This window comes from Physella acuta, unplaced genomic scaffold, assembly GCF_028476545.2.
Source record: "Physella acuta isolate Inbredline_101_S28 unplaced genomic scaffold, ASM2847654v3 ptg000262l, whole genome shotgun sequence".
NCBI classification, from domain to species: Eukaryota; Metazoa; Mollusca; class Gastropoda; family Physidae; genus Physella; species Physella acuta.
Window position 1 is genome coordinate 80,001 of NW_026731781.1, and position 20,290 is coordinate 100,290.

Sequence of the window (20,290 nt, forward strand, 5' to 3'; positions counted from 1 at the left end):
TCAATTGGGTATCTGGTCAACTACAGGCTGTGTTGTCAACAAACTTTCAAACACCACTCATACAACCTGTAGCTGTGATCACCTTACGAATTTTGGCTTACTGATGAGCCCTTTTGTACCTGTAAGTTTGAAACTTTTCTGCTACTTAAATTTCAACTTTTAAGGTTCTCAAATTTCAACTTTAGGTTCTCAAATTTCAACCTTAGGTTCTCAAATTTAAAACATTAGCGACTCAAATTTCAACTTTAGCTACTGAGACTTCAACTAGTGAAATTGTAACTTTTTTGTAAAGTGCAATGTGCAATTAAAAGACTCGATAATTAATTATCTTCATCCAATAAATGCAAGTGGCTTATTTTTTGTGGTAAAGAGCACAAAGTTTTTTGTATTGATCGCAGTGTTAAAAATAAGCGTAGCAGTTCAGACTCAGATAATCAGAAGGCTAATATAATACTGATATTATTTTAAGAGTTAGGCCTAATGTGAGCATCAATCCATCCTACTGTAAAAGTACTTTTCCAACCCGAGAAGAAAACTAGTAACGAGCAGCTTTTGTTAATATTTTCCAGGGAGAGGAAATATTTGCTTTGGATATCATTTCCATTTCTGGATGTTCTATTTCAATACTAAGTTTGGTCTTGAACCTGATAGTGTACAGCCTTGTTTGGAGGTAGGTTTGACAAGATATCCTCTAAAACAGTAACCAAACCATGAGTTAAAATAAACTGCGTTAGGACTAATTTCGGCATAAAAAGAAAAGAACAGTTTTTAATGTTTATAAGTTTTTCATGTTCTTGCAGGCAAGTGAAAGACGAAAGATCTGTCCTGCATGTCAACTTATCTGCTTGTCTTCTAATTGGCTACATTATTTTCATAGCTGGGTTTGACAGAACTAATGATGTAAGGGCGGTAAATTCTTAGTCAAGCTTTTTTTTTTAATTTTGTGACAAAATATTGTGACAAAAACATTCTGACCAAAATATTCTGACAAAATTAACATTAAGCCCACATGTATTTTTAAAATAGCAATTATTGAGTAATATGATATCAACATTTATTGGTAGCAACATTTCACTTGGTCAGTCTAAATTGACCAAAGTTCAGCCAATCATTTATTTTTAATTAACTTGATTAGCGGTACAACCAGGCATGCTGTGTTTATATTCCATCAAATGGTGGGTAGCAAAGATCAAGTGTTGCCTGTAGTTACACAATGATATCCAGGAAAACTTTTGCATTTTGTTAGACTAATCTAAGGTTGAGATTAATATTATATTTTTGTCCCTGAACCTACCAGGTGATGTGCACAGTTGTGGCTGCCTGCCTTCACTTTTTCTTCTTGTCTGCTGTTTTCATAATGCTCGCTGAGGGCATCAACATTGTGAGAATGGTTGTCTTTGTCTTTACCAGGACCACAAAGTCATTTCTACGGTATCTGCTTCTAATATCATATGGTAAGATTTTCATAACTTCCTGTCCCTTGGTTCCATCAGCTGTTTGAGAGAGGGGGTCTGATACGTGGGCAATATCTAGCTCTTCTCAACTTGGGCTTTGTGCTCTGGTTTTCCAATGAGCAATCATCCCGTAGTCTATTAAGACTACAGAGCCATATTATTACTATTTGATCAAAGATAAGTGTGATCAGGAGAGTGAAAAGTTTCAAGTTCAAACCTTTGGGTAGATGAAGCTCGTTAGCTAGGGACAGAGGGGGCTAATACATGGGCAACATTTGGCTCTCAACTTCCTGTCCAGTCTTTGCACCTGTATTTCCAAGGTACTGTTAGACTAAAGAGCCAGTGCAACGATCAAGCTAAATCAGATAGTATTATGTCCCTCAGTCTACCCAGCTCTGACAGGTCACCAGAGTCAGGGAAAGGTCACTGGGCTTAGTAGTCACACTAAACACATTATCTCTTCATATTCAAAAGTCCAGCGAAACAGAATAACTTTTGATGTTGAAATATTTTCGGACAAGCACTATTAAAACAATTTCAAATGTAAATTTGAATATTTTTAACAATTTCTTGGAAATAGAAAAAAACATTTATAAATAAATGTTTTTTACATCAGTGTTTTTCCCCTAGACATTTTCTCAGTAGAGGGGGGGGGGGGTGGGGTTTAGGAATTTAACACTTATAAAATTATATATTTTCTATTTTGTTCACGGGAGGTGTGTGAATGTTCTTCTGGGGCAGTACCATTGAAGAGATGCCTAAAACAAACTATGTTTTACTACATATGCAATAAAAAGTAGATAAAACACAATAATACACCACTCTATATACAATTGTAAAGAAAAGTGTGGGTCACAATATTGTGTATTAAAATTGGTATCCTACAAACAATTATATATGCTATGTACCAATTAATTTAGTTTAATCATATATACATTCACATATACTCAAATACTTCTAAAAGCAGAATAATAAAAATTAATATGCAACTAAATCGGGATACTTTTTTAAAAAAAAATGTATGAGTGACCCACGCTTTTGTGCTGAAAATTTTTTAAGTTTTTTGATGAAAATCACTCTGTTAATAAAACTCAGTTAAAATATTTGAAAACTTTCAAGGTATACCTGTGATCATTGTTGGTATCTCCCTGGGAGTAACAAAAACAGAGGGATATGGTAGGCAAGACAGGTAAGGCCATCCTAAGTATGACACTTAGTAGGTACATCGACAATGCTTTCCTTGTGGTAAATTGAATGAGGAGGGGCGACTCTTCTTTATCTACTCTAGAGATGCCAGGTCTAAAACTACTGGCACTACCTGTTGTGATGCCAGGTCTAAAACTACTGGCACTACCTGTTGTGATGCCAGGTCTAAAACTACTGGCACTACCTGTTGTGATGCCAGGTTAGGACATGATGCCAGGTCTAAAACTACTGGCACTACCTGTTGTGATGCCAGGTCTAAAACTACTGGCACTACCTGTTGTGATGCCAGGTCTAAAACTACTGGCACTACCTGTTGTGATGCCAGGTCTAAAACTACTGGCACTACCTGTTGTGATGCCAGGTTAGGACATGATGCCAGGTCTAAAACTACTGGCACTACCTGTTGTGATGCCAGGTCTAAAACTACTGGCACTACCTGTTGTGATGCCAGGTCTAAAACTACTGGCACTACCTGTTGTGATGCCAGGTCTAAAACTACTGGCTGGCACTACCTGTTGTGATGCCAGGTTAGGACATGATGCCAGGTCTAAAACTACTGGCACTACCTGTTGTGATGCCAGGTCTAAAACTACTGGCACTACCTGTTGTGATGCCAGGTTAGGACATGATGCCAGGTCTAAAACTACTGGCACTACCTGTTGTGATGCCAGATCTGGACATGGATTTATCAACAGTGATGATCTGATACAAATGGCTGAACAGTACTGGATAGTTTCAATCCATGGTGTATTGCACTGGCTAAATACTTAATAGACACAGACAACACCTTTCACAATGTATACGATTGCTGACAAATACCTCTACACCCTAGCACACGCTGACAAATTCCTCTATGCCCTAGCACAAGCTGACAAAGACTGATCTCACCTATTTCACCAACAACAAGATCCTACTCTCAAACGTCACATTCCTTATGTACCTCATCACGCAGTCACAATCTTTTATTAATATAAATCATTCTACAACACACGTACTCTCGTACCCTTGGTTTCCACTGAGATAATTCATAACACTACTGGTCATCTAAATTAGATACCAACTGTTTAAAATAAATGACACATTTTTTTCCTCCCTACTAGCTGCTGGCTGTCAGTGAAAGATGGACTGTTTTGGGCCTTTGCTGGGCCAGTTATCTTTGTCAATTCAGTAAGTCCATGTTAATCTTAAATTCCTATCATGTCTTCATACTAAAGTGATTAACGGTTGCTTACCTTTATGGCTGTGTAATGCATATACTGTATAAAATTATCTACCTGTGTTTTCTTTGCCTGTACAGATAAATGGTGTAATCATTGTGGTTGTGGTGGTAACCATGCAAAGGTCTCAGATGATAAGAGCCCAGTCTATCCAGCTGAAAATTAAGTAAATATTTACAATGGAAACTATCCATTCATAGAAAATAAACTAGTACAGTCTATTTCTTTGTTTATGGAAATTTAAATTGTAATGTAAAATACAAATTTTACAATTGTGAGTTTTATTTAATATTTATTTGGTATACTCTATATTAGACCTATTACGCATTAACAGTGATTTTTTAAACAAGCTAATACAAATTAATTACAAAAATATAATTTTTTAGCCCTACTGGTAAAGAAAACTAGAAGTCCAAGTGGTCGGAAAAAGTTCTGTATTGTTTTTTTATTATAGATCCGCTCTACATTCCATTGGTGTGCTGTCTCCTATATTGGGAATAACATGGCTGATAGGAGTTTTTTCTGTGAATGAGCAGACAATAGTTTTACAGTATATTTTTGCCATAATCAACGCCAGCCAAGTAGGAATCTAGTTTTCCTCCAAATTTTAAATTGTACAGCTACAGAAATAAAAGCATTCAACTTTAACAGTAGATTTCTAGTACTTGTGATGCTATTGCTATTTGCCTCTGAAAACTAATTTTAATTTCAGGGACTGCTCATCTTCCTTCTTCATTGTGTGTTTCAATGCCAGGTAGTTTTACTTTGTACTATGAGATATTTATAGAAATAGTTTCAATGTTTATGAGAATGGTCATGTCTGGTGGTAGAACATATGCTTGCTAACCCAGCATTAACAAGTTTGGAACCTGGGCTCAGAACTGTAGGTTGTCCATTAAATAGAGTTCCCTTTTCAACTCTGATGACAAGTGAAGTAGAGTTTACCAGTTTCTGTGACCTTGGCATATGAAGAGATATTGTGGTCAGCAGTGCTGGCGCCAGGTTATTTAGCGCCCTAGTCAAAACTTATTAAAAGCACCCCCCTTCCCGCAATTTTTTCGTGCCCCTCCTCCCCCCCATTATCAGAGGCGTAGCAACCCTACCCGGCGCCCGGGGACAAACTTTCAATTTGCAGCCCCATCAAACTTTCGACTTGTTTTTCCAACCCACTTTGGCGCCCCCCTTACAGACAGCGACTTAGGCAACCGCCTAGTTTGGCTTATATGTAGCGCCGGCCCTGGTAGTCAGCACTATGCCCAGCCGTCTTTACTTTCACCAACACGAGTTAGGTACCCATCAGAGCTGGGTGCACACAGGGGCTTTCTACTGACATGAACCTGGCTTCAAACTTTTGGATTAGCAGTCTTGCCCTCTACCGCTAGGCCACTCCATCCCATCCCTTGAATTAACTGCCCCTTATATCTTAACTAACTAGTGCAATGCATTGTGGAAACCCATGTTTCTAGTGACTGGTAACATGGGTCAGAAAAATGCTGAACTCTCAATCCTTTTCCAGTTTGCATAGATTGAGAGTGATAAAATGTTATGTCTGTAAACCCTAACCAAATGAAACAACTAATTTTTTTTTTAAAAATGTTTGAAGCTTATTATAAATTTGTTTTTTAGTATAACCTGGAAATTATTTGAAAGAAGGTTAACTAAAATAGATACTGATGATTTAGTTTTCTAATCAATTAAAGTTGTGACATAAATAAATGAGTGTATGTTTATTTTGTTTTGCTAAAGAAAAGAAATTATTTTTTAATCACAATGTTCGTAAAATGTAATGTTGCTTTTGTATTTCATTTCTTAAGGTAAGGGATGCACTGAAATTATGGATACGGAAACGATTTCCTGGAGAAGTGAGGTTGACAAATCAAAAAGGATTAACTCAAAATGTAAACATCTTTTTTTTGTTTCTTTATTTTATAGTTTGTGTAAAAAATAATTTGAATTTTTTCTTGACAATTATTTACTTAAAATGTACTAGGATCATATTGGCTTCTGAGAGGGTGTATTACAACTTGGTGATTGAAAAATCAGTGATTGCCAGCTGATTGAGACCAATTGTGCTCTCATAAATTTTGCAAATACCAACTGGGCAATCCAAAACACATTTCCTGTTTGATAGACACACTTAGATTGATTAAATGATGTTTAAAGTGGTTAAGATTTTAATTACAATCTGCTTGAATCTTTTGATAAATCATTGAGATGTTCATTAGCAGAAAATATCTATAATTTATTATTAAAATAGAATTTTTTTTATGTTTGAATAATTTAATTATTTTTTAAAATAAAATTTGATTTAGCTTTTTATGTTAAAAAGGAAAACTATTCCATACATTGTAGCTTTGCAAATTGATAATTGAATTCTTACAATAGCAGCAGTAATTGTAAGTAAAAAAATTGGCTATTTGAAATTTAATAATAATGTAGCCAATAGATGGGAAGATAAACTGATTCAGGATCAACCTTTTTCAATTAAAAAAAATCACTGTTTAGAAAATATGCTTAATTTGCCGAGGTAAACTTTCACAGAGTCATTTGTAAACCAGTTGTCACATCACTAAGTATGTCTGGCCCAGTTGGTCATTTCTGGGTTGGTCATTGTTGGGTTGGTCATTAGTGAGTCAATCATCACTGGTTTTTATAACTATGTACTGAGACCATCTACTGAGACCATCTAATGAGACCATCTACTGAGACCATCTACTGAGACCATCTACTGAGACCATCTACTGAGACTATGTACTGAGACCATCTACTGAGACCATCTACGGAGACTTTGTACTGAGACCATCTACTGAGACTATTTACTGAGACCATCTACTGAGACCATCTACTAAGACCATCTACTGAGACCATCTACTGAGACTATGTACTGAGACTATGTACTTTGACCATGTTTATTTAGTTAAGGCTAAATATGACGTGTTGCATGTATCATTTCTAGAATGATAAGACTGAATCAACAAACTATTCAACTTCACAAAACATGTTTGGTGAGTAGGCTAGTAAATTTTCTATTATAAATATATGCCTATATTTATAATAGGGCATACATATACATATATATGTATGTATATATATGTATGTGTATATATATATATATATATATATATATATATATATATATATATATATATATATATATATATATATATATATATATATATATATATATATATATATATATATATATATATATATACATATATATATATATATATATACATATATATATATATATATATATATATATATATATATATATATATATATATATATATATATATATATATATATATATATATATATATATATATATATATATATACACTTTCCTTGGTACTTTGGAGTTTTATAAAGAAAAATTTCTTAAAAAACGTTTTAATAACAAGCTTTTATGTAATAATGCACTAAAAAGTAGAAAAAAAATTATACACTACTATTTAAAAGACTATAAAGAAGAGCGTGGGTCTCTTCCTAAATATTAGTACAGGTATCCAATAGATACTAAAGTGACCCACGCTTTTCTTTATAGTAATTTAAATAGTAGTGTATAATTGGAATTGTATTTGGAATTGAGTTATATAACATAAGATTTACTAAAATGATCAAATTGGACTATTACAATACATTTGATTATTTTTTTTATCCCAGATGTATCTGAGACAAAAGTGGTAGAGCCACACCCTGATGCTGAGCAGCATGCCAACATGCATAAGTATGAGAACTGTGCCCATCTTCAGAGTGAAAAAATGTGTGTACAGAAGTCACAGGAGAACCTCACAACAGAAGTGGCTTTAGTGGAAAATACTAAGTTGTAGAGGAGCTACAGTGATGACCTGACCACAGCAACATGGCTTGAAGCCTCAAAAAAAGCATCAGTATTTTTTATTGGAAATTTTTAAAGCTGATGTAAAAGCTTTAATTGATGTAATTTAACAATTGTACATACAAACATGTATATATTTTATTTATTGGTATTTTCTTTACCTGATGCAGTAAAAATATTGGGTGTACATGTATTAAAATATTATTGGTATTTTCTTTAATAGATGGAATTGTTTTTAGGCCTACGTTTATATGTATGTTATTGCTAATTTGTTGACTAGATAACAACAGCAGTGGCTTTAGTGGAAAATACTAAGTTGTAGAGGAGCTACAGTAATGACATGACCACAGCAACATGGCTTGAAGCCTCAAAAAAGCATCAGTATTTTTTATTGGAAATTTTTAAAAGCTGATGTAAAAGCTTTAATTGATGTAATTTAACAATTGTACATACAAACATGTATATATTTTATTTATTGGTATTTTCTTTACCTGATGCAGTAAAACTATTGGGTGTACATGTTTTAATATATTATTGGTAATTTCTTGAATAGATGGAATTGTTTGTAGGCCTATTTTTATCTGTATGTTATTGCTGATTTGTTGACTTGATAACAAGTAACTATTGTGTACACAAAAATGTATATTTTATGCTTAATTTATTTAACCAAGAATTTTACTTTTAAATTAATGTAACCCTTCATATATATTTTTTTTACCTATACTTTTTACTTTTGTTGACATTAATCTTGTAAGACAGGCAAATTTTACTATTAGTCACAAATTAAGACCATGGAACACCCCACCCATTTTAACATGAAGCTAAGTTTTTCTATAAGACCATGGAACACCCCACCCATTTTAACATGAAGCTATGTTTTTCTATCAGACAATAGCATGCCCCACCCACTTTTGGCATTTGGCTAAGTTTTACTATCAGACCATGGCATGCCCCACCCACTTTAGGCATTAGCCTAAGTTTTTCTATCAGACCATGGCATGACCACACATTTGATATGAGGCTAAGTTTTTCTATCAGACCATGGCATGCCCCACCCACTTTTGGCATTTGGCTAAGTTTTTCTATCAGACCATGGCATGACCACACATTTGATATGAGGCTAAGTTTTACTATCAGACCATGGCATGCCCCACCCACTTTTGGCATTTGGCTAAGTTTTTCTATCAGACCATGGCATGCCCCACCCACTTTTGGCATTAGCCTAAGTTTTTCTATCAGACCATGGCATGACCACACATTTGACATGAAGCTAAGTTTTACTATCAGACCATGGCATGCCCCACCCACTTTTGGCATTTGGCTAAGTTTATCTATCAGACCATGGCATGCCCCACCCACTTTTGGCATTAGCCTAAGTTTTTCTATCAGACCATGGCATGCCCCACCCACTTTTGGCATTAGCCTAAGTTTTTCTATCAGACCATGGCATGCCCCACCCACTTTTGGCATTAGCCTAAGTTTTTCTATCAGACCATGGCATGCCCCACCCACTTTTGGCATTTTGGCTAAGTTTTTCTATCAGACCATGGCATGACCACACATTTGACATGAAGCTAAGTTTTACTATCAGACCATGGCATGCCCCACCCACTTTTGGCATTTGGCTAAGTTTATCTATCAGACCATGGCATGCCCCACCCACTTTTGGCATTTGGCTAAGTTTATCAGACCATGGCATGCCCCACCCACTTTTGGCATTTGGCTAAGTTTTTCTATCAGACCATGGCATGCCCCACCCACTTTTGGCATTAGCCTAAGTTTATCTATCAGACCATGGCATGCCCCACCCACTTTTGGCATTTGGCTAAGTTTTTCTATCAGACCATGGCATGCCCCACCCACTTTTGGCATTAGCCTAAGTTTTTCTATCAGACCATGGCATGCCCCACCCACTTTTGGCATTTGGCTAAGTTTTTCTATCAGACCATGGCATGCCCCACCCACTTTTGGCATTAGCCTAAGTTTTTCTATCAGACCATGGCATGCCCCACCCACTTTTGGCATTAGCCTAAGTTTTTCTATCAGACCATGGCATGACCACACATTTGACATGAAGCTAAGTTTTACTATCAGACCATGGCATGCCCCACCCACTTTTGGCATTAGGCTAAGTTTTTCTATCAGACCATGGCATGCCCCACCCACTTTTGGCATTAGCCTAAGTTTTTCTATCAGACCATGGCATGCCCCACCCACTTTTGGCATAAGCCTAAGTTTATCTATCAGACCATGGCATGCCCCACCCACTTTTGGCATTAGGCTAAGTTTTTCTATCAGACCATGGCATGCCCCACCCACTTTTGGCATAAGCCTAAGTTTATCTATCAGACCATGGCATGCCCCACCCACTTTTGGCATTTGGCTAAGTTTTTCTATCAGACCATGGCATGCCCCACCCACTTTTGGCATTTGGCTAAGTTTTTCTATCAGACCATGGCATGACCACACATTTGACATGAAGCTAAGTTTTACTATCAGACCATGGCATGCCCCACCCACTTTTGGCATTTGGCTAAGTTTTTCTATCAGACCATGGCATGCCCCACCCACTTTTGGCATTAGCCTAAGTTTTTCTATCAGACCATGGCATGCCCCACCCACTTTTGGCATTTGCCTAAGTTTTTCTATCAGACCATGGCATGACCACACATTTGACATGAAGCTAAGTTTTACTATCAGACCATGGCATGCCCCACCCACTTTTGGCATTAGCCTAAGTTTTTCTATCAGACCATGGCATGCCCCACCCACTTTTGGCATTAGGCTAAGTTTTTCTATCAGGACATGGCATGACCACACATTTGACATGAAGCTAAGTTTTACTATCAGACCATGGCATGCCCCACCCACTTTTGGCATTAGCCTAAGTTTTTCTATCAGACCATGGCATAACCACACATTTGACATGAAGCTAAGTTTTACTATCAGACAATAGCATGCCCCACCCACTTTTGGCATTTGGCTAAGTTTTACTATCAGACCATGGCATGCCCCACCCACTTTTGGCATTAGCCTAAGTTTTTCTATCAGACCATGGCATGACCACACATTTGATATGAGGCTAAGTTTTTCTATCAGACCATGGCATGCCCCACCCACTTTTGGCATTTGGCTAAGTTTTTCTATCAGACCATGGCATGACCACACATTTGATATGAGGCTAAGTTTTACTATCAGACCATGGCATGCCCCACCCACTTTTGGCATTTGGCTAAGTTTATCAGACCATGGCATGCCCCACCCACTTTTGGCATTTGGCTAAGTTTTTCTATCAGACCATGGCATGCCCCACCCACTTTTGGCATTAGCCTAAGTTTATCTATCAGACCATGGCATGCCCCACCCACTTTTGGCATTTGGCTAAGTTTTTCTATCAGACCATGGCATGCCCCACCCACTTTTGGCATTAGCCTAAGTTTTTCTATCAGACCATGGCATGCCCCACCCACTTTTGGCATTTGGCTAAGTTTTTCTATCAGACAATGGCATGCCCCACCCACTTTTGGCATTAGCCTAAGTTTTTCTATCAGACCATGGCATGACCACACATTTGACATGAAGCTAAGTTTTACTATCAGACCATGGCATGCCCCACCCACTTTTGGCATTAGGCTAAGTTTTTCTATCAGACCATGGCATGCCCCACCCACTTTTGGCATTAGGCTAAGTTTTTCTATCAGACCATGGCATGCCCCACCCACTTTTGGCATTAGCCTAAGTTTTTCTATCAGACCATGGCATGCCCCACCCACTTTTGGCATTTGGCTAAGTTTTTCTATCAGACCATGGCATGCCCCACCCACTTTTGGCATTTGGCTAAGTTTTTCTATCAGACCATGGCATGACCACACATTTGACATGAAGCTAAGTTTTACTATCAGACCATGGCATGCCCCACCCACTTTTGGCATTTGGCTAAGTTTTTCTATCAGACCATGGCATGCCCCACCCACTTTTGGCATTAGCCTAAGTTTTTCTATCAGACCATGGCATGCCCCACCCACTTTTGGCATTAGCCTAAGTTTTTCTATCAGACCATGGCATGACCACACATTTGACATGAAGCTAAGTTTTACTATCAGACCATGGCATGCCCCACCCACTTTTGGCATTAGCCTAAGTTTTTCTATCAGACCATGGCATGCCCCACCCACTTTTGGCATTAGGCTAAGTTTTTCTATCAGGACATGGCATGACCACACATTTGACATGAAGCTAAGTTTTACTATCAGACCATGGCATGACCCACCCACTTTTGGCATTAGCCTAAGTTTTTCAATCAGACCATGGCATAACCACACATTTGACATGAAGCTAAGTTTTACTATCAGACAATAGCATGCCCCACCCACTTTTGGCATTTGGCTAAGTTTTACTATCAGACCATGGCATGCCCCACCCACTTTTGGCATTAGCCTAAGTTTTTCTATCAGACCATGGCATGACCACACATTTGATATGAGGCTAAGTTTTTCTATCAGACCATGGCATGCCCCACCCACTTTTGGCATTTGGCTAAGTTTTTCTATCAGACCATGGCATGACCACACATTTGATATGAGGCTAAGTTTTACTATCAGACCATGGCATGCCCCACCCACTTTTGGCATTTGGCTAAGTTTATCAGACCATGGCATGCCCCACCCACTTTTGGCATTTGGCTAAGTTTTTCTATCAGACCATGGCATGCCCCACCCACTTTTGGCATTAGCCTAAGTTTATCTATCAGACCATGGCATGCCCCACCCACTTTTGGCATTTGGCTAAGTTTTTCTATCAGACCATGGCATGCCCCACCCACTTTTGGCATTAGCCTAAGTTTTTCTATCAGACCATGGCATGCCCCACCCACTTTTGGCATTTGGCTAAGTTTTTCTATCAGACAATGGCATGCCCCACCCACTTTTGGCATTAGCCTAAGTTTTTCTATCAGACCATGGCATGACCACACATTTGACATGAAGCTAAGTTTTACTATCAGACCATGGCATGCCCCACCCACTTTTGGCATTTGGCTAAGTTTTTCTATCAGACCATGGCATGCCCCACCCACTTTTGGCATTAGCCTAAGTTTTTCTATCAGACCATGGCATGACCACACATTTGATATGAGGCTAAGTTTTACTATCAGACCATGGCATGCCCCACCCACTTTTGGCATAAGCCTAAGTTTTTCTATCAGACCATGGCATGACCACACATTTGATATGAGGCTAAGTTTTACTATCAGACCATGGCATGCCCCACCCACTTTTGGCATAAGCCTAAGTTTTTCTATCAGACCATGGCATGACCACACATTTTATTTGAGGCTAAGTTTTTCTATCAGACCATGGCATGCCCCACCCACTTTTGGCATTAGGCTAAATTTTTCTATCAGACCATGGCATGCCCCACCCACTTTTGGCATTAGCATAAGTTTTTCTATCAGACCATGGCATGCCCCACCCACTTTTGGCATTTGGCTAAGTTTTTCTATCAGACCATGGCATGCCCCACCCACTTTTGGCATTTGGCTAAGTTTTTCTATCAGACCATGGCATGACCACACATTTGACATGAAGCTAAGTTTTACTATCAGACCATGGCATGCCCCACTTACTTTTGGCATTTGGCTAAGTTTTTCTATCAGACCATGGCATGCCCCACCCACTTTTGGCATTAGCCTAAGTTTTTCTATCAGACCATGGCATGCCCCACCCACTTTTGGCATTAGCCTAAGTTTTTCTATCAGACCATGGCATGACCACACATTTGACATGAAGCTAAGTTTTACTATCAGACCATGGCATGCCCCACCCACTTTTGGCATTAGCCTAAGTTTTTCTATCAGACCATGGCATGCCCCACCCACTTTTGGCATTAGGCTAAGTTTTTCTATCAGACCATGGCATGACCACACATTTGACATGAAGCTAAGTTTTACTATCAGACCATGGCATGCCCCACCCACTTTTGGCATTAGCCTAAGTTTTTCTATCAGACCATGGCATGACCACACATTTGACATGAAGCTAAGTTTTACTATCAGACCATGGCATGCCCCACCCACTTTTGGCATTAGGCTAAGTTTTTCTATCAGACCATGGCATGCCCCACCCACTTTTGGCATTAGCCTAAGTTTTTCTATCAGACCATGGCATGCCCCACCCACTTTTGGCATTAGGCTAAGTTTTTCTATCAGACCATGGCATGCCCCACCCACTTTTGGCATTAGCCTAAGTTTATCTATCAGACCATGGCATGCCCCACCCACTTTTGGCATTAGGCTAAGTTTTTCTATCAGACCATGGCATGCCCCACCCACTTTTGGCATTAGGCTAAGTTTTTCTATCAGACCATGGCATGCCCCACCCACTTTTGGCATTAGCCTAAGTTTTTCTATCAGACCATGGCATGACCACACATTTGACATGAAGCTAAGTTTTACTATCAGACCATGGCATGCCCCACCCACTTTTGGCATTTGGCTAAGTTTTTCTATCAGACCATGGCATGCCCCACCCACTTTTGGCATTTGGCTAAGTTTTTCTATCAGACCATGGCATGCCCCACCCACTTTTGGCATTTGGCTAAGTTTTTCTATCAGACCATGGCATGCCCCACCCACTTTTGGCATTTGGCTAAGTTTTTCTATCAGACCATGGCATGCCCCACCCACTTTTGGCATTAGGCTAAGTTTTTCTATCAGACCATGGCATGCCCCACCCACTTTTGGCATTAGCCTAAGTTTATCTATCAGACCATGGCATGCCCCACCCACTTTTGGCATTAGGCTAAGTTTTTCTATCAGACCATGGCATGCCCCACCCACTTTTGGCATTAGGCTAAGTTTTTCTATCAGACCATGGCATGCCCCACCCACTTTTGGCATTAGCCTAAGTTTTTCTATCAGACCATGGCATGACCACACATTTGACATGAAGCTAAGTTTTACTATCAGACCATGGCATGCCCCACCCACTTTTGGCATTAGGCTAAGTTTTTCTATCAGACCATGGCATGCCCCACCCACTTTTGGCATTAGGCTAAGTTTTTCTATCAGACCATGGCATGCCCCACCCACTTTTGGCATTAGCCTAAGTTTTTCTATCAGACCATGGCATGACCACACATTTGACATGAAGCTAAGTTTTACTATCAGACCATGGCATGCCCCACCCACTTTTGGCATTTGGCTAAGTTTTTCTATCAGACCATGGCATGACCACACATTTGACATGAAGCTAAGTTTTACTATCAGACCATGGCATGCCCCACCCACTTTTGGCATTTGGCTAAGTTTTTCTATCAGACCATGGCATGCCCCACCCACTTTTGGCATTTGGCTAAGTTTTTCTATCAGACCATGGCATGCCCCACCCACTTTTGGCATTTGGCTAAGTTTTTCTATCAGACCATGGCATGCCCCACCCACTTTTGGCATTTGGCTAAGTTTTTCTATCAGACCATGGCATGCCCCACCTAATATTAATTTATTGGTAGAAGGTGCACAATAGAATGGGTGCTCATGCTTGAGTTTAAGATCTCGTATTAAACTGTACATATTTTCAAATATATATTTTCAAACAAAAATGGAATTTATATTTTTCTTATAAATAATTTTGTGGGTCATACATGTAAATAAATAAATAAAAGATTTTTATTTTTATACTTTAATAAAAATAGCTGTGTAGTCAATTTGTGTGTCAAATGATGTTTGAAGGGGGAGGGGTGGTCTGTAATTTTGTGATGGTGTGCCAACCTTTATAATACAGCTCTCAACCTTTACAGCTCTCAACTTTTATAATACAGCTCTCAACCTTTACAGCTGCCAACCTTTATAATACAGCTCTCAACCTCTACAGCTCTCAACCTTTATAATACAGCTCTCAACCTTTACAATTCCAACCTTTATAATACAGCTCTCAACCTTTACAGCTGCCAACCTTTATAATACAGCTCTCAACCTTTACAGCTGCCAACCTTTATAATACAGCTCTCAACCTTTACAGCTGCCAACCTTTATAATACAGCTCTCAACCTTTACAGCTGCCAACCTTTATAATACAGCTCTCAACCTTTACAGCTGCCAACCTTTATAATACAGCTCTCAGCCTTTACAGCTGCCAACCTTTATAATACAGCTCTCAACCTTTACAGCTGCCAACCTTTATAATACAGCTCTCACCCTTTACAGCTCTCAACCTTTATAATACAGCTCTCAACCTTTACAGCTGCCAACCTTTATAATACAGCTCTCAACCTTTACAGCTGCCAACCTTTATAATACAGCTCTCAACCTTTACAGCTGCCAACCTTTATAATACAGCTCTCAACCTTTACAGCTGCCAACCTTTATAATACAGCTCTCAACCTTTACAGCTCTCAACCTTTATAATACAGCTCTCAACCTTTACAGCTGCCAACCTTTATAATACAGCTCTCAACCTTTACAGCTGCCAACCTTTATAATACAGCTCTCAACCTTTACAGCTGCCAACCTTTATAATACAGCTCTCAACCTTTACAGCTGCCAACCTTTATAATACAGCTCTCAACCTTTACAGCTGCCAACCTTTATAATACAGCTCTCAACCTTTACAGCTGCCAACCTTTATAATACAGCTCTCAACCTTTACAGCTGCCAACCTTTATAATACAGCTCTCAACCTTTACAGCTGCCAACCTTTATAATACAGCTCTCAACCTTTACAGCTCTCAACCTTTATAATACAGCTCTCAACCTTTACAGCTGCCAACCTTTATAATACAGCTCTCAACCTTTACAGCTGCCAACCTTTATAATACAGCTCTCAACCTTTACAGCTGCCAACCTTTATAATACAGCTCTCAACCTTTACAGCTGCCAACCTTTATAATACAGCTCTCAACCTTTACAGCTGCCAACCTTTATAATACAGCTCTCAACCTTTACAGCTGCCAACCTTTATAATACAGCTCTCAACCTTTACAGCTGCCAACCTTTATAATACAGCTCTCAACCTTTACAGCTGCCAACCTTTATAATACAGCTCTCAGCCTTTACAGCTGCCAACCTTTATAATACAGCTCTCAACCTTTACAGCTGCCAACCTTTATAATACAGCTCTCACCCTTTACAGCTCTCAACCTTTATAATACAGCTCTCAACCTTTACAGCTGCCAACCTTTATAATACAGCTCTCAACCTTTACAGCTGCCAACCTTTATAATACAGCTCTCAACCTTTACAGCTGCCAACCTTTATAATACAGCTCTCAACCTTTACAGCTGCCAACCTTTATAATACAGCTCTCAACCTTTACAGCTCTCAACCTTTATAATACAGCTCTCAACCTTTACAGCTGCCAACCTTTATAATACAGCTCTCAACCTTTACAGCTGCCAACCTTTATAATACAGCTCTCAACCTTTACAGCTGCCAACCTTTATAATACAGCTCTCAACCTTTACAGCTGCCAACCTTTATAATACAGCTCTCAACCTTTACAGCTGCCAACCTTTATAATACAGCTCTCAACCTTTACAGCTGCCAACCTTTATAATACAGCTCTCAACCTTTACAGCTGCCAACCTTTATAATACAGCTCTCAACCTTTACAGCTGCCAACCTTTATAATACAGCTCTCAACCTTTACAGCTGCCAACCTTTATAATACAGCTCTCAACCTTTACAATGCCAACCTTTAGGAACTAGTAGGACAATAGGCTAGCTGCAGTAGGTAATGTCCTAGTAGTACAATGGCTAGCTGCAGTAGGTAATGTCCTAGTAGGACAATAGGCTAGCTGCAGTAGCTTATGTCCTAGTGGGACAATAGGCTAGCCTTTTACACTGCTAGTATCAGTCCCCCCCCACCGTCTTCATCTGTATAAAACAGTTTATTCAGATATGCAAATAAAATATACCGAAAACAAAGTCCAGGTTTAATAATTTATTAAATCATACAAACAAGAAAAAAATAACATTAAAAGACGTACTTAAGGTCACATGAAATGAATAGTAACAGTCACCTTTATTCAGTTCTCAAAATATGCTACAGAATTAGTCCAGAAGGGAGGCGCCATCTTTCTTTATGTTAATGTCGTAAATGTGTTTTGTCACTACAGTATACAACCAGGACTTTGTATAATGGATTAACAAATTAACATCGTTCTTGCATTTATAAACTAGTTTTCTTATGAAGTTTTACATAAAAGGTCATCGATATCTAAAACAACACTATCGAAGCTGGTTGTATGCCAATCACAAAAACATAGATCAGTCCAGCCTGAAGTGAGTTACTGGAAGATCATAATCCTCATGAAAATGAACATTAAAATGAAATTTTTTATGAAGTGCTAAATGTATCTGACTTCGCCCATGCTCAGCCCCTACCCCACATAGTAAATGTCTACAAAAGTAAAAAAAAAAAACCCTCACAGCTAAGTTTATATCATCATTATGGATGACCGCTAAATGGACAATGGTTTCTATCGAGAAAAGTAATTTAAACTGGGCTTACACTTTACGAGAAGAACTATTCCAGCTAAAATTTTACATTTAAAAATGGTCCAAAAAATGAAAGAACATATTAAAAAAAAACACAACATGCTTAAGACACTGAACAACTTCAGAAAGCGACATACCACAGACATGTCAAGCAATATAAATGAAACACACTTTATGAATGTACAACACATTAAAACTAGATTGCGTTACATCTTTTATTCAAGAGTTTACAAGACACAGCAAGCAACACGCAGGTAAAACTTTTTTTTAAAAACACAAGTGAAACAACTACTATTTTATTCTGTCAGCTAGATCTAGATCAATTGCATTGAATATGCCCGCCAAAATAACAGTATTTGTAAAACATTTAACAGTTTTATTTAACTTGTGATATTCAGATATTATGACAAGAAAAAATATGTCAAAAATTATATTCAACAAAGCTAAAAAAAATCTGTTATACATTTAAAAAAAAATTGTTACCAAAATCTGAGCCATTTATAAGCGCCTTTTGGTAAGGGTAAAACAAAACAACAGGAATATTGTTAAAAATAAACATCACATGACACCAGACAACATTTTAAAAAGTAAACACAAAAACCAACCCTGAAGTAATACACTATGTGCTTACAAAATAGTTCTATGTTGAACTTTCAGTACAATTTATCAAAATTAGATCAATAAAAGCAAATTTTTTTCTTGTGAAATTTCAATTATTTTAGAAAAAAAATGTCAAAAAAATGGAATTGGCGCACATCTGAAACAAATTTAATAAATAGAAAAAAAATTTCAACAATTGGGTGATCTATTAACAATGATTTTTGTTTTGATTTTGTTTTAAAATTAATTTCACAAAAGGTCAATATCTTTATCATGCAGAAAGTAGGTGAATGTGCAAGTGAATGCAGTAAAAATTAGCTGCAAAAAAAAACAAACAAACAACTAAAGCTTTTGATTAATTGCTTAGTGAGCTTACAGATAAATAAATAACAAAACTAATAAAGCTGAAATGTAATTAAAGTAAATTAATTATATCGCAGTTTGTGCAAAGGAATTAATTTTTAATAACAAAATGTGTATGTATGACAAAAAAAAAAAAATTTGACACAATGTGTGTAAAACAAGTGAAGGAATGATTTGACTGAGTTCAACATTCAAGAAGTTTTGAAACACAGAGCACGCTTGTGGACGACCACTAATTGGACAATGTTTAGTGCTTAAAAATGTATTAAGTATGAACACACTGAGCTAATCAGAAATGTAACTTAATCACATTATGAAAATCTCATTATAAATTATTTTATTTTTTTGTAACTGGTAAAAACTTAACACAAAATTTTAAAATTATCTACAAAAATAGCAGGATAAGTAAAAAATAATTAAATCTTATTACCTGATCTCTAAAAAAATATCAAATGAGAAAAAAAAAAAAAATTAACACGGAAAGGTGCAAAAACTTAGTGCATGAACTCATTTTCCTTAAAGTTATAATTACAAAATGTGTCTAATAAAAAAAAAAAACAAGATTAAAAGCATACTTTACAACCACTTAAAGCTTAGTAATTAAGAGAACATTAAAAGAAAGATCAAAATTTTGTTCAATCATTTAAACTTGTGTAAATCAAGTGAGACAGTTTTATTAATGACAACTTTCACATGGTAAGGCCTGACTAAGTAACGTTTAATAGCCAAAAATAAAATGTATTCACAGTTTATATTGGATTAATTTAAGCGTAGGATGTCATAAAAGACAAAATGGTGAAAACACGCTAACGAATAGATCTGTATCTGTCAGCATAACTGACAAAAGTGATGATAAATCCTTTAAGTTTCCCTGGAATGATATTTTAAATTTGCAAAAAATTAAACAAAAAATTTAAATAGTTCGGATTTTAATTGTTGTGATTTTACAAAACAACTCACAATGAAAAAATTACCAATATTCAATATACACATCGATTAGCATTTGGTCCCAAAAAAAAAAACAACAAAATACAGATGAAACATTAATTAACGCTTAGCACAGAATTCCAGAGAAGTGAAAATGTGACTGTAATAAAACATTTTTTTCTTTCCTTTT

At 37.4% G+C, this 20,290-nt stretch overlaps 1 protein-coding gene across 2 annotated transcripts in view; it reads left to right on the forward strand.

Annotated features, from left to right (window-relative positions):
- The window catches only part of LOC131939004 (adhesion G-protein coupled receptor D1), a 12,278-nt gene extending 4,526 nt beyond the window's left edge, over positions 1-7,752 (forward strand). For both annotated transcript variants that reach the window (XM_059297250.1, XM_059297251.1), the window contains exons 7-18: positions 1-121; positions 570-670; positions 801-900; positions 1,298-1,454; positions 2,574-2,643; positions 3,761-3,827; positions 3,958-4,043; positions 4,332-4,458; positions 4,590-4,631; positions 5,692-5,775; positions 6,834-6,882; positions 7,544-7,752. The exon at positions 1-121 is cut by the window's left edge and continues 6 nt beyond it. In XM_059297250.1, coding sequence (XP_059153233.1) covers positions 1-121; positions 570-670; positions 801-900; positions 1,298-1,454; positions 2,574-2,643; positions 3,761-3,827; positions 3,958-4,043; positions 4,332-4,458; positions 4,590-4,631; positions 5,692-5,775; positions 6,834-6,882; positions 7,544-7,710 — 1,171 coding nt within the window. In that variant the 3' untranslated portion in view covers positions 7,711-7,752. The remainder of the gene's footprint in view (positions 122-569; positions 671-800; positions 901-1,297; positions 1,455-2,573; positions 2,644-3,760; positions 3,828-3,957; positions 4,044-4,331; positions 4,459-4,589; positions 4,632-5,691; positions 5,776-6,833; positions 6,883-7,543) is intronic.
- Positions 7,753-20,290: the final 12,538 nt, after the last annotated feature.